This window comes from Haemorhous mexicanus, chromosome 3 (assembly GCF_027477595.1).
Source record: "Haemorhous mexicanus isolate bHaeMex1 chromosome 3, bHaeMex1.pri, whole genome shotgun sequence".
Taxonomy (NCBI): domain Eukaryota; kingdom Metazoa; phylum Chordata; class Aves; order Passeriformes; family Fringillidae; genus Haemorhous; species Haemorhous mexicanus.
Window position 1 is genome coordinate 63,895,542 of NC_082343.1, and position 16,017 is coordinate 63,911,558.

Genomic DNA, 16,017 nt, shown 5'->3' on the forward strand with positions numbered 1-16,017 from the left:
ATGTGGGAGGTGTTGGCAGTGGCATGGCTGAAATCCCCTCGCTGCTGTGACAGCATGGCAGTGTGCCACTCACATTTCACATCAGCCTCGTGTCATAGAAACTGCTACTAGATGAGAGTTTAATGCATCTCACAGTAATTGTCTGAGGGAAGTAATTTCAGGACTGTGACTGTCTCCTTGGTAAATAATGTCCGCAGTGCTTTCCCCAATTCTCAGTACCTGCACTCTTCAGAAGATTAAATTACTGCAGGATAAAGAGAATGTGGGCTGCTCAGTGGGCTAGTAAAACATTGCAAACTTTTTAAGACTCTCACACTGGACGCCAGATAAAAAGTAAACATTTTCTTGAGCAAAAGTAGCTGCTGGCCCACCATGAGTTTGAGAGTCTTTCTGAGAAAGTGTACATCAGGCTTGCAGCACTGCTGTGCAGTAGAATTATGGCATCATTCACCTTCATTACCTCCTGGGTGCTTCTTTTTAACTCTGCTGCTGGGTGCTGCTACTGGCTCTGTGTGCATATGGAAGCAGGAGAAGTGTCAGGGAGAGAGGTTCCGAGGTTCCAGGTGCAAAGAGCAACTGTGGCTCTGCAAGCCCCAGGCTGTTCCTTTTGAATGGTTTTTCCTCTTGTAAATGAAAAATGAGGGAGAGGAAAAGGATTGGTGAGAAGGGAAAATATGGTAGAGAGAGAAGCTTTAGGTATTTAAAATTTAATATTTGGATATATAGTTTAGAAAACTGAGGTGTCCAGGCAATTCAGACAGGAACTAGAAAGGCTGGACTGATAATCACTGATTTCCAGCAGAACCATTGGAAAAGAGAAGAAGCAGTGTTTACTCTTCCTTATGCTTGGATCACTCTGGTGACTAAACAAATCCTTGCTAACAGGCAGCCTTGCCTTGGAGTCTTTTGAAGGAAATCTCAGTCTTTACCTATGATTATGAAAATTGGATATACAAGAAGTCAGAATGCGTACAAAGGTGTTTGAAAACTGAACTTTTATTTTCTCATTCAATAGACCATTCCCTCTTTTCAGTTCTTATTTAAAGACCTGTATGAAGTAAACAAAGCAAAATAGAAGGTGACTGCTAGACACCCATCCATATTTCCCTCACCTGCTAAAAATAATTCCCTTTGTTTTTATAGATTTCCAGTAGACTGCATTGTAAAAAAATTGTTTCATTCCCTGAGGTAAAAAAAAAAAAAAAGGAGGGAAAAGTAAAGTGAAAGAACAAAATATATTTAGATATTTATTTTGGTTTTTGCATTTTGACAGATAAGTAGAAAATGAGAGAACACAGCATTTTTTGCTTAAACTTGATTTCAGTTTGTGAGAGGTTTTAACCCTAAAACAGATTTCTCTGTTATGTTTGAAACTTTGGATCAAATTTCTGTTCCTACAGGGATTTAGGGGGAGGTTTTGAGGGGAACTGCACTACATTCTGCCAGGACAGAGATCTAGTGGTTGTAAGACAACATCTGAACTGCAGAATATTTAAACAGATGCTTTGCTGTAAACCAGTGGGATCACCAAAATAGGCAGAGGGAAGTAAAGCAGGCTCTGAAGTACATGGTAGGGTTGAGAGGAGGTTACTCTGATCCTTGCGGACTTATTGAACAGAAACAGACAAGTAAATCCAGTAACTAGGGAGAATAGGTAAGATTATGTTAGTAGACTTTGTGGGCCTTTCATTTTGATTGAAAAATTGTCCTTACTGAACACCTACAATGCCTCAACTTAGAGTTTTGCTAACTCTTTACAAGCTGTGTTTACAAACTGGCATCTACATATTTTACCTGTTGCTTTTGAATCTTCAAAAGGAGACAGATGCCAGGGGATGGAATGCTGAAGGATTGAGGATTAGAGTAAGCATGTTTTATAGAGTGAAACTGTCATTATTATATTTTCAAATTACATGCTAATATTGTTTGGAGTGATCCAATACCTTATGCTCACACAACCTTATGCTATTTCAGTATGTTTTCCTTTAAAATGGCTGCACATTGTGCAGTAAGGTCAGAAACCCCATTTATGATTGACCTTTGTCTGTTCAAGTTGTCCAAGCTGTGCACAACCAAGTGATTTCTCTGTTCATTTGTTTTAATTGCTGACGAAACTTCAGCAATTTGAAGTTTGAGGGGTGAGAGTAGTAAATTACACAGAGATTGTCTTTGCATGGGCAGCATCTTCTGCAGCATACTGCTGTCAAATCAGTGTCTCCTGGGCAGACAGTATAGGGTGTAGATTAACTGTGTCGTGTGTGGAGGGATATATATCTGAGCTGCATCTGTGCTTATTCCACACTCAGAACCATGAGGGACCGTGTTGCTCATGTGCTTCAGGTGACTCTTTAAGATTGTCAGGGTGGTGCAAGACATAATTTTGGAGACAGTGCTGAACAAAAGTATCCTCTTTGCTGCACAGTGCTGTTTCAGGTCAACAGAAGCTCAGAATTTTTGTGCTGTAACATAAATAGGAGCACCAGTCCTCCCTTTTCCTCCTGCTGCATCCTCTCTTTGTATTCTTATGGCATGATTTCCATTTGATTTTAATAACCTGAAATTTTGCTATATTTGAGCTGTCCCACACCTTTTCTCCCCGTTATTATCCTGGACAGTACAGTCCAATCAAGACAAAATTCCCCAGCCTCCACCCCTGCTAAGCCCAGAGCCCTGAGCCAATTCATTGGGTTGTACCAGCTGATCAGTAGATCTAAGATGAATTTATGGAGTGGGGAGGGCAAGGAAAAGCCCTTGATCTGACTGTTTACTTTTCTTTCCTTAACAGGAAACCAAAACTCAGTGTGTTCGAATAGCTACAAAAGGTAAGAGGCTCATTCCCACACACAAAGTAGCTTTTTAAATGAATTGTGGTGCTGCTATTAAAGGTTCAAAGCAAAGCCAGTACTATCCCTCTATTTTGAACCACTCGATTGTGTTAAAATGTAATGGTCTGCTGCTTTTTATTCTTTGGTATTGAGCCAAGAGAGTACAGTTCTAGCAATACGCAGAATTTTGACAAAATAAGGACGCTTCTTTATTCCCCCTTTCTGCCTGTGGCTTTCAAGATCTGCCTTTAGAGTGCTGAAGCATTGCAGTGAGCAGATAGATGGACAAGAGAGAAGAAAGTGCACATGGGTAAACTGTCTGTTAGACTAACAATTATTTTCAAGCAGGGGTGGAAATAATTTAAATGAAGGACATGACAGTTAATTTTCCTAAGTAAGAGCTCCAAGTGTTAGCGAGATGTAGGGGAGGGTTGATTTGAGAAAAGCTTCTCTCTGGCAGCGAGTTCCAGGACTAAGGCTGACTGTGTAGCTGTGAGAATAAATCACGTTGACCCATATACAGCAGGTTAATCACATACTGCTCACTCAAAAACGTTGTTTCATCTCCAAATGAGGACTTGGTTGTTCTGTTTATTGTTATCTCTTGCTTTGGCTGTATTTATAGCCATTCGTTTTGGTGGCTTGACTGTGCCGACATGAGAGTTGTTTGATAGACTCTGGCAGCTAAACAAGCAAGGAGCTTACAAATGCCCAAAGAGTCTTCTGCAGAGGCCCAGAACTTATGTTGTCTCTTTCTAATTGCATATTGATATTCAGCATAAAAACAACTTTAGATACAAGGAAGTGGGTAATAAAGTACTGCAGAGGCACATGAGCCCCATTTTTTCAATAACTTCCCTCAATTTAAATCTTGCTCAAATGAAAAGGTGATGTCTCTAATGAGATGGTAGCAATCAAGTGTTTTCTTGAGAAACCAAAAAAAAAAAATGTACTTCTTAAGATGTGTTAGCATTTTCATCAAGTGAGGTAAGCTACTATAAACAGGAAATTAAAATAATGAGCTAAGTCTTCTGTAAAAAGTATATTAGCATTATGTTTCTTATGTTTACCTGGCAATATTAAATGTTTGAATTAAAATATATTTGCATAAACAAATATTTATGTACCACAAGCATCTATGGCTAGTATTTGAGTCTAGGGAGAGTTTTGAAAGGCTCAGAAATAACTTAAAATATTGCAGGACTGTGGAGGAGGAAAACAATGGTCTCTCTCATCATAAATTTTCTGGATGGTAATAATAAAACAGGAGGGGAATTCACCTGTCATATGAGGAAATTATTTTTTGCTTAACCACACACATTCCCCCAATCTCAAAGCAATGTTCATGGTAGCAAGAGACCCCTTGGTGGTTGCTTGTACACCTTCCTCTGCTGCCACAGTCACATTCCCCCTGATGGCTCTAGTCTGAAAGAAAGGCAAAATAAGTATGAGGTTTCTTACCTTTGTGCCTTACGTATTGCCCTTGACACTCTGATTGAAGACAGGTTTTCCTGAAGTAACTGAGCTGCCTGATATATCAGTGCTAAATTCCTTGAAAATGGACCTAAAACCCAAAGTGTTTTCTCTGACTTATTTTAATTGCTGGCTGTGAATTGCAAGGGGAGACAACATTAGAAACAAATGCTTTCTCTTCCTCTGCAGGAATGCATTTAATAAGGAATCATCATTTCGGAGTCATAAAAGTTCATACTGATTTTTTTCCTATGTTTTCATCATAATAGTAATTCCATGATATGTTGTATTTGAAGAAAAGTATACTTAATGTACTGGTTTACATATATGCTCATCTGGTTACCCTGATTTGTTGATTTGTTTGTTTGGTTTTCTGTAGTGTGTGAGATCAGGTTGAACTGTTGGTGTAGGAAATGTCTGGTTACATTTGTGCTATTTTCAAAGGAAAAAGGGACTGCCTCACCTTACCTAATGCACTCCTTTTTAAAGTCTGGGAAGTTGTCTGAACTATGTATTCCATTATAACTGTAGTGTGTAGTTCTGTGTTGTGTCCTGTGACTTGGAGCAGCCTACAGGTGGCCAAATTGCATGTTGCCTTAAACGTGTTGAAAAGACATTAAAAAAATTTTAAAAGCTGTGGTGGAAGGGAGTAAGGAGGAACAACAGAAAAGGTGCACATCAAGACAAAATCTCCTTGGTAGTGATGGTTCAGTATTACCAGCAAAGTTACTTTCTTATTTCTGTCTTGTTTAAGGATCTGGTTTAACTACTGCGAATATTCACGCCAATAAGATGAAAAGATGGAAAAAATATGATAGCAATGTGCTGGAGAAATTACTCCCTAACTTTTTTTCTTTTTTGGACAGTTCCCTAGCAGCATGCCTTACATGTATTTTAAGGTATTATGGGTTTCACCCATATTATTTCCAAGGTTACCTTCTACCTTTGGGAATTAATGGAATACTTTTTTTACTGGTATTAAACTAATGAAAGCCAACAAATTTATATTGAAGCACTTGTACTTTTTTGGTCTGTGTGTTCCAGGTGCAGTGCTGTCATGTGCTTCAGATAGCAAATGCCCATAAGTGTCAGGTCATCTGAAAGATGCCAAATCATGACTAAAGAATGTTGCTGCTCCTTCTTGTTGTGCCTTGAAAAAATGCTTTTGAGTAAACAGAGAGACATACTACTGTCTGGTGTATTGAAATACACTGAGTTAATTTTTCATGGTAGAAAATACTGGAGCAGCAACTGTTTGAAAAGTAGCTTCCTGTGTACTTGCTGCTGAAGGATGAATGCCAGTGATTCTTTGATGGCCCTTAATTAGACTAACAGTAGGATTGCCCCTTTTTCTAGGCACCTACTTCCATGGCAGTTGTGGGAGCTTAATGTCTAACTTTTGCTCTTCTGCACAGTGGAGTCAATTGGCCAGGCCAAGTTATTAGATGTGATGAAGGGAGTAGGAAAAGTTACAGACATGTACACAGTCTGTTCACATAAGCTTTGATTCTTGAGGAAATCAAGTTGAAACAATGGTTTTTTAGTTCCTTGTACCGCAGGTGGTGAGTACAACATACCTAAAGCACCATTTCCAGTTACAGATATAGCCCAGAAAATATATTAACTACGAACAATTTTGATTCCTTGGACACTTTTAACCTATACTGCCTTCCTCTGTTAAGCTGAATCCCCTTCTCTTCCAGAAACTCTTAGTAATCAATGATCAGTGTATTTTTTTCCCCTAATAACATTCTATACCTTGTTAATTTTGAATCTAGATAGTAGGATTACCCAGTCACTAATAATCTGGTTTCCCACACATAGTAAGTGAACAAGAATAAACAAAAAATCTTGTTTTCTGAAGAGCAGAGAAGAGTGCAGAGGCTGAGATAACAGGTCAGATATTCAACAGAAATGGAAAGATGGAGTTAGGAAATATGTGTTATTTGATAAAAAATAAAAATCTATTATATATATTTTCCTTAAAAAAGCCTTAAACTTCCTAATACTAGCTTAGTAAGGCGGATTTCAACTGTGGAATCATAGAACTGTTAAGGTTGGAAAAGACCCCTAAGATCACCAAGTCCAGCCATCAACTTAGCCACCATGTTCACCACCAAACTACATCTACAGCTGCCATATGCACATGTGGTTTGAATGCTTCCAGGGATGGTGACTCCACCACTTCCCTGGGCAGCCTGTTCTAATGCTTTACAACCCTTTCCATTAAGAAATTTTTCCTAATATCTAATTTAGACCTCCTGGCAAAACTTGAGACCATTGAGTAGTTCATATCATGCACATATCAGAATGAATACATGATAACCAAACCTGCCTAACCAAAATATTGATAAACCAAAGTAAATAGGTGTGTGCACTTCAGAGTAGATGATGTTGATGACTGATCTGTCATATCCTGGAGCTGAGTTTGACTGTGTGAAACTTTGAATGGATTTCCACTCCACATGACATCAGCATTTCATTTTACGGTCTAAAATGTTTCCGACTGCTAAGGGAGTGAAACTGGACTAACATGGTCAGAGAAGAGTGATGCTTCAAATTATTTAGCATGTGAATATACATTTAAGAGGACAGAAGGGACAGCAGAGCTGTTATTGAGCAGAGTATATGAAGCTGACATTTTTGACAGTTTTCAGGCTGCCAAGTTTGAGGCTAACACTGATTCACGTGTATTCTTTTGTTTTGCTTAGTGGGCTAGAGAAAAATATTGAAAATTTAATTAGAAGAAATCTACTGTGGCAGTAAATAAAGAAGTGGTGGACTTGGCAGCTCTATCACAAAGTAGTTAGAGGAATAAATGAAGTCCAGTGTTTCTCAGTCTGCATTTAAAATAAGAACTTCATCAATTCCAACATTATTTTCTCTTGTGGTTTTCATTTGTGTTATTAGTTCAGACAGTATAGAACCTCTCTATCTCTATGCATGTTTGGTCCATACAGATGGATGAAAATGCCATTTGAGATGATGCGCATCTGGAAGTAATTGTGAAATGGCAGAAAATTACTTTTTAATCTGATTTGAGGAATAAAGAGGTCTGGGTGGTAACATTTCAACTCCAAGTGTGCATTTAGTCCACCATCATTACTGCTCTGAATTCATTCCCACAGCAGTTGGGGATTGATCCAAAGGCCTTTGATGTCAATGGGAGTCCTTCCACTGACATTATTGTGCTTTGGATTAGATCTTTAGAAGTCATAAATCTGTCTAGACCATAATTATTTCCTTGAAATTGCTCCTGATGATGTTTCTGCTCTTAGGGAAATTTGTGAAAGTTAAATCACCTCCTGTTGCAGGATGCTCAAAAATGTCTGTTACCAATTAATGCACAAATGAAGGCAATATGTCAGATGCTAAATGCATCTGAAAGGAATTTTCTCTCACTGTTGTTTTTATGTTTGGATCAATGCTGCTACAATGACTTTGAGTTGTACCATTGCAATAGGAACTGGAGACCCAAGTGGCAATATAAACATGGAGAAGAACGCAGGTGTTTCATAAGTCACAGCATTTTTTTCCACTCATTCACAGGAAAAGCATTTAATATGTTTAAACTTCAGTGGTCTTTTGCATAATGTCTTTTATCACTCAAAGAGGAGAATTTAGTTGACTTGCTGAGCTTTCCAAAGGTGGAAATAGAACATTAGCATGGCAAATTTTTCTCTTTTGTATATGAAATTACAGTAGCTCACCGAGCAACCACATCTGCTAGTTCTGATATGTAATACCTTTGGTTGTAAATAAAAAATGGTGTGATCCTTTGATGGAATATTGGAATATTTGATGATAGTTATTAAAAAAACAGTTAAGTGAGGGACACCTCCAGACAGAAAATCTATAATGTGAGTATTTTCATATATGCACAAAGATCAAAATCTTAGTGACCTTAAAGATTTCCTAAGGAATGAGAATTTTAGAAGTAAGAATTCAGGTAGAATATTCTAGTTTATATTTAAATATTAGAGGGAGAATGTTGATACATTACAAGGATCAGCATCTTAGCATGTATACTCTTTTATTTTTTTATGCCTGGTTTAATAGGTCTCTTCACCTATTATGAATATTATTTCATTATTCAGAATATGGGCATTGAGTGGTTTTCATCCATTGCAGAGAAAATGGAGACATAAAGCTAGAAATTGAGAGTTTTTATAAAGCTCAATCGATTCTTAACTGCAATTGAAAATCCTTCTTTTAGCATATAATAGACATGCATTTAAAAGTACCCTTTGCTAATACTGCTGGATGCAGGGGTATATTTCAGCTCCTCTTTTCGTGCTGTTCTTTCACCATCTCTCATTTTTCTTTTCTAATGTGTTTACCTTCTTTGGGTCATTGTAAAATTACAAGTGTTTAGAGAAGGTAAACTCTATCATCTCCTGATAGGACTGGCCACATTAACCCCTTTTTACACAGGCAGCCTGTGTACTCTTTCATTTCCTGTGTGATTAACTCTACCAGTGGCTAAAATGGCCTCTTGCAATGCCTCAAGCTGAAGAGTGTGTGAGGCAGATCAGGCAGAGATTGCTGCCTCTGTCAGCCTGTCACAGGCATCTCATGTGCACGTTCAGCCGCAGAGCGACAAGAATTTGGCTCATGTGTGCTGTAATGAAGAGCAGCTCTTTGAAGGGACAGCACTCTTTTCAAGAAAGAAGGAGGAAGTGGTCTCTAGGAATTGTAAATTGTGTTTATATGTACACAGTACTCTTCAGCCAGAATGACACTTTCTTTTCATTGGCAAGCATTTCAGCACAGACAGTATGCAACACCTTACCACAGAAGAAGTAATCTTTGCAATTATTCATTCTTGCATTAACAACTGCCTAACACTGAGATATTCTGAATAGAAGACAAAATATATTTGAGCAGTAAGGCTGCTCACTGGGCACCTGGACAGGAAGGACACAAGACCTTTACATTAGAAAAGAACGGTGCACAAAGAATGCAGAAGAAATTCAGCAACATCTAAATAGAAATGTGCTTATTTACTTTCATGAATACAGTTAAAGACCCTGAAATCAGCATCACCGTGTTTCTCTGTATCTAACTGAACACTTTTAACTAAATGAAAAGAAGTCTTACCTTTTGCTGTCATGAGCTTTACTAAGATTTATTAAACTATGTGCATGTCATCTCTGACAGAACTCGAAGTGAAGTTCTACAGAAAGTCATCTAGAAACAAGGAGCAGCATTGCCAAGTGTAGTAGCACTTCCTAAACACTCCAATGTGTTGCAGAGCAAGTCAGTATGGTTGATTGGCACTGCTGCCAAATTATTCAAATACAGAGACTGATGCTTTGTCAGCTGCATAAGGAGATGGTGGCTCTGAAGTTCAGGAGCTTGCACTGCTTTCCGCTCTAGTGGGAAGTTGTGCACTAACCAGGCTGTTTTTGGAAAGATGCCAGCTGGAAGGGCTTGCAGATGGACCTTGTAGGCGGGATGATCTTTCTAGAAATAATGTGGTTATCACACATCTGTCTGTCTCAGCAGAAGGTAGTTATAGGCAGTGTTAAAACAATTTTTGTGGCCAGGTGAATTCAAAGCATAGGGTACAGAATTACAGTCCTGTGTGTGGTTTTCAATGCTGTCAACTTGAGAAGTGTTTGGAGGCTTTTGTGCGAATTCAGCAGCTTGGAAAGGACTGGGAATATGCTCCATGCTGCACAGTGATGAAGGTTCTTGATCAGGATGTACTTCCAGAACACTTTACTGTCAAAGAGGTCACAAAATGCATTGCATTCTTTGACACTTCTGTTTAACATCTGCTTTGTTCAGTTAACAGGAAAGATAATCACATTCAGTACCATATAGATGCCAGAATATTTAACCTGAACATTAAATCAGAGCTCCCATATCTCCTAACTTGTGTTACTTGCTCTTTGCTGATGACTGAGAATTGGTTACTCAAACATATGTAAGCAGACTACATATTATTGACTGTTTCAGTAACTCTGCCAAGAAGTTGGCCAGGCCATTAGTACAGGGGAAAAAGAGGTCCTGCTCTAACCTTGCTGTGGTGGAAAATATCCTGAGGCAATAGCCTGTGCTGATGCTACACTACTGAAATTTGTGAGAACAGCAGTGCTACTTCACCAGCATACTTTTTTCAAAACACCAGAGTTAATAGCAAAGGCATGCAGGGAAGAGCAAAAGCCAATAAAGTATTTAGGATGTTAAAACAGCATGTCTGAAATAAAGAGGCATCTGGAGTTCAAATAAAAGTAAATATCTATTGTACATTAGTTGCTGTCACTCTGTGTATGGCTACAAATCTTGGACATTTTGTCATCTCCACATCTAGTATCCAAACCATTTCTGATGCACTGCTCTCATGCCCTTCCTGCCATAAAACTGCAGGATATTACCCAGAATGATGCATTCTTAAATTGCTCTCACATTGTCAGCACTGAAGCAAGATTATAGGGCATCCAGTTATGCCAGACCTGCTTCTTATGTTGGAAAACAGATTGCCCAAAACTGGTTTCTATGGGCAGTTGAAATGCAGAGTAAAGCTGAGAGGCAGCATAATGAGGTGGCTAATGGGTAAGTTTAAGGCAAATCCCCACTTATGTGTCATCATTTTCACAGTGTGGGAAATTAAATCTGAAGACTTTCTGCTCTGGAGAAGAATGGGTACTTATGCCATCATAACATTCAAATAAAATTAGAATGTCAGTGTATGGTAAAAGTGAATATGGTAGCAAAAATGTTATGTCTGCACACCTTACAGAATCATGAAAATGTGAGTCTTCCTGGGACAATGAAACCAGGTCCTCATGTACTGATGGAAAACAGGAGTCATAATCACTCTCTCCATCCCTTGTGCTACTGTGTACTTGAATTTGCCATTTTTCCAGACTCAAGAATGATGCATCCTAATGAATCAGAAATCTGCCAAAGGCAGCAAGAGACCTGCATGGGTGAATAAAGAACTCATGTCATTACTCAAACATAAGCAGAAAATACTCAGGAGATGGAAAAATGGTCAGGCCACTTGGAAAGAATATAGAGAGGCTGTCTGAGTAAGTTGAAATGAAACAAGGAAGGCCAAAGTCAAGGAATTAAATCTGGTCAAGGGTGTTAAAAGACAATAAGAAGGGCTAGGCCACTTATGATCATCTTTGAATGGTCATGAAGATCAGGAGGGGTACCTGAGGACTGGAAGAAAGCAAGTGTCATCCCAGTCTTCAAAAAGGGCAAGGAGGAGGACCCAGGAAAGTACTGTCTAGTCAGCTTCACCTCAGTCCCTGGAAAGGTGATGGAACACCTCATTCTGGAGACCACATGTCTCCACATGAATGACAAGAAGATGAATGATCAGGATTAGTAAACATGGATTCACTAAAGGTGAATGCTTGACCAACCTTCTACAATGAAACAGCTAGCTTGATGGTTAAGGGGAGAGCAGCAGATTTACCTACCTCAACACTGTCTCCCAATATACTCATTGGTAAACTCAGGAAGTGTGGACTGGATGAGTGGACAGTGATGTGGATTGAGAACTGTCTGAATGGCAGATTCCAGAGGGTTGTAATGAATGTAACAGAGTCGGGTTGGAGACCCGCAAGGTTCTATAGGGGGCTCAGATTGCACTAGATGACAGTGTCCCTTCCAACCAATACTCTTCTGATATAAAGATATCCTGGTTGTATGTCTTATTCTTGGGATCATTAGGTAATGACAGAAAAATCAAATTGTTGACTATTGGCCACAACCGTTGAAATAGATTTCACTGCTATGTCCATGCTTTTAGCAGCAGATGACCCTTTTTCTGTATCAGAGAGAGAAGGGATAGGATTCTACAATTACTGTAATTGGCATTCAAATTGACTCAACTTATGAAAGGCATTGATTTGCACAAGTACAGGCATTTTTTTAATGTGAATCTTAATTTTTACCTGCATTAACACCATCCAGATTGTGTGAATTTGCTTGTTTCATTAACCCATTACAACAGAAAACCAAGCAAATCTCAAATTAACCTTTGATCTGTTTCTTATTTCACAGATTTTGCTGAATTGAGTCTGCCTTTTCTTTTTTGAAATGATGGTGCTGCATCCCCTAGAATTTTGTAACAAATTTTATAAGTAATTCAGCATACTATAATTATTTTCTGCAAATGTAAACAGATTTTTTCACAGTTCGTTAGTGTTTCTCATTTCTGGTAGTTCATAAAGGGCCTGTTACCTGATAGTATTCCAAAATTTCAAAGGGCCTGTTACCTGGTAGTATTCCAAAATTTCAAAATTTTGTAAGTTAGTTCCCATTCTTCTTTAAATCAATGAACCATAATATTTATGCAGGGTTTTACATCCATGTGTTCATCTTTAATAGCACTTCCTTTTGTACAGCTGTGATAAAAAGGGTTATCATTCTTTGTCCTGGTTTGAAGGCTTTTAATGTACTGCACTGTGAAACCTGGGTACTGGGTGCTTCATCTGCTCAGTGAAACATCTAGAAGGAAGCTCTGTCCTCTATTTCTCAAATGGGATCAAAGATGAAAATTGCTGTATATATTTCCTTTCCTACTCACTCATTTACAGAAAATTCTGCAATACGTATCAGATTAGAAGGTTGATTTTTCAGGTTACTCTGTCTTTTGAGGAATATATGTCTAAAGTCCCCATGAAAGCAGTCATACATTAACCATTGTGGTTAGATAGGATTTTTGATCAGTAACCTGAACTGTGGAGTGTGCCCTGGCTGCTACCAACTGCTTACATGTTTCAGCCTAGATCATGCTGTACCCTGAGATGGGAAAGGCTACTGACTATTTGCAGCAGTCACGACATATTTGTAAATCTACCAAGTTCTTATTTTGCTTTTGAACATGATTTAGAAAACCTCCTTCTATGATAGGTCATTGGCAGTTTAGTAACTGAGAGACCAGTCATGTTGGTCACAACCAGTAAGGTTGCAAAAGATATCTACAATTCAATACACTGAACTGTGCCTGCTATATCTGCAGTTTTTTGAACAATTTCAGGGATGGTGATTCCACCGTTTCTCCCTGGGCATCCTGTTCCAATGCTTGACCACATTTTCAATGAGTAAATTTTTCCCAATGCCCAATCTAAACCTCCCCTGGCACAAGTTGAGGCCATTTTCTGTCATTTTGCCACTTGTTACCTGGGAGAAGGGACAACCCCCACCTCATTACAACCTCTTTTTAGGTAGTTGTATAGAGTGATGGAGTCTCCCTGAGCCTTCTTTTCTGCAGCGTAAAGAACCACAGCTCACTCAGCTGCTGCTCATGGAAAACTGAATTTCATTATATGCGTGTCCAAATATGAAAGCTGATAATTTGGTTGCCCTTGTATTAAAAGCATATTGCTTACTCAGCACAAGTTATGAGAGATCATTTTACTTAGCCAAATCAAATAGCTTTACTAATATAGATTTAATTCAAGCAGAACTGTAGAGTTTTCTCAGACTCAGAAAGTGAGTTTTTCAATTTGTGCATGTAGAGTATTAAGCAACAGAAATTACAACTTCCTGGATGCCCCTTTAGTAGTGGTGAAATTTAGACAGTGAAATTCTATACCCACGAAACAGAACCATCTGGAAGTATTTTTCCAAATTGTTTCAGGAAGTACAAATCTTTTACACTTTTTTTTGAGTGACCCATTCCCTTGAATGGTCCTTTGAAGTATTTAGGTGAATGCAAACACATACTCAGGTAGAAGAATTTTTTTTGCTGGCAGAGGGGTGTGTTGTGCTTGAATAAATCAAAACATAATGTGATCGATGGTAGGCACGTGGTGCTGTTGCATTGGACCTGAATGAAGTTATCAGGCTTTTCCATGAACTAATGCCTGTAGCTTGGAGGAGAAGAGGAACAGCTGTGCAGGTTCTGCTGCTGCCTTAGTCTACAGGGAGAGTGTAGTGCCTTGTCTGCCACCAGCCAGCCCGTAGAGCTGGTGAGTGAACTTGTTAAGTAGCACATTGTGTGTAGCTGGGCCCACACAGTGAACCTGTCAGGGACCTGACTGCAGGATGTAGCCCCTGTCACTGCTGAGGTGGGGTCATATGCCAGAACAAGAGAGCCCTGATTGCTACAAAATTTGTTAAAACTGAGGACGTGTCCAAAATCTTATGATGAACAACACATTTGACTAGTTTCTCAAAACTCTAAGATCAAGAGCTAAGTTTTGACTTAGCTGCTTTTTATCTAATGGCAAAATTTCTTCAAATACTTCTTCAAATTTCTTCAAAAACTCCTTCCACATTTGACTTGCTTGCTTGAACTTCTTGTCAAAGCAAAACATATCAGCCATACTGCACACTCCAATCAGCCATGTATGGAAGGTTCTTGAGTCCTACCCAATGCTGAAGTATTTAATCAAGCCAAATTTTGTCATTGCCATAGCTGGAGACAAGAAATGTAGGATTAGCAACAAATTGTCTTAACATTTGTTAGGCTAAAGGGGAAATACAATCATGCAGAATAAGCTGACTGTAAGTCTTTCATCCTTTTCATTCTCAAGATGTAGCTACCTAAGGTAGTTGGAACCAATTTATACTGTGGTATAGGTTTTTGAGACAGAAGCATAAATAAAACATCCCTAAAGTGAAAGCTAAGTGCAGATACAATATACATTTCTTTGGTCAGCTTTGAAACTGGCAATTGTGTTTTAAATTCATTTTTGATGAGATGAGATGAGATATACTCTCAATTATTTTTGTACTCTGCTGGTGTTTGTGTCACATTTGTTTTGTGAACTTGTAATTTTTGACTCCCTGTTAAGTGTCTAACTAGCTGTTTTACAGCAAAGAGAAAAAAATTATCACCCTAATGAACACTATCCACTCCTCTATCTATAAGTATGATGGCTGCCTTGTGATACTTACAGTCCCACAACATATTTTTATCTTGGTTAAGCAACTTGGAGGGTGTTTTTCTGGTTTGGGGTAGGTCACTTGCAATAATGCATGGTTTCATATTTCTGCTGAGGCCTTTCCACTCTCTCTTCCATTTTATTATTATTACTGGCCAGCTTAATGTAAGGTATTTCAGCTTTTCTGGTGGGAGTTCTCTATTGAAGAGAATGGTCTAGTTTCCATTGGGATATACAGCATTGCCTAACCATGCCTGAGCTCTCTGCACAGTGTATCAGAACTGCTTTTCTGCAGACAGGGTTCTTCATTTCTTAAATGACATACTCAAATGAAAATTAGTATTGTAAATTCAGTTTCAGCAAATAAACCATGGTGAATAAAAAGTGTCAGGAGGCAAAACTAAATGTGTGTTCCTGTACCTGAACAATTTACTGTATTTTTTGAGGTGTCTTATGGATTCCAGGCTGGATGCTGGATCTTGCCCCATCTCTCTGAGCAGCTGTAGATTTCTGTCTTGGAACTGGAAGTCTTATTAGGATCAGAGCAAGAGGTCTTTGTTGGGGAATTGCTTTTCTCTGATTTTTAACCATGGAATAAAGAGAAAGAATACAGATACTTTGCCTGTGTAGAGCGAACATGGTTATTGCAGTCGTGTATATGTTGAGCAAAAATTTGCACAATAACAATAACTGACAGTTTTTCCTATGCTCTGAGGACTTTTTTCATTTTAAAGTTTGGCTTTTATTTCACATACTCAATTTCTCCACTCACATCTAACAATGTAATTATTAGTAAATTCCCCTGAGTAGAATTGAAGAAATATGCTGTCTTAGGGATATTTTAAGTTTTTCAAGACAAAAAG

At 38.6% G+C, this 16,017-nt stretch overlaps 1 protein-coding gene across 2 annotated transcripts in view; it reads left to right on the top strand.

The window, feature by feature from the left end:
* PTPRK (protein tyrosine phosphatase receptor type K) overlaps positions 1–16,017 on the top strand; it is a 378,847-nt gene that overhangs the window by 307,828 nt on the left and 55,002 nt on the right. For both annotated transcript variants that reach the window (XM_059842131.1, XM_059842132.1), the window contains exon 13: positions 2,786–2,822. In XM_059842131.1, the coding sequence (XP_059698114.1) occupies positions 2,786–2,822 (37 nt within the window). The remainder of the gene's footprint in view (positions 1–2,785; positions 2,823–16,017) is intronic.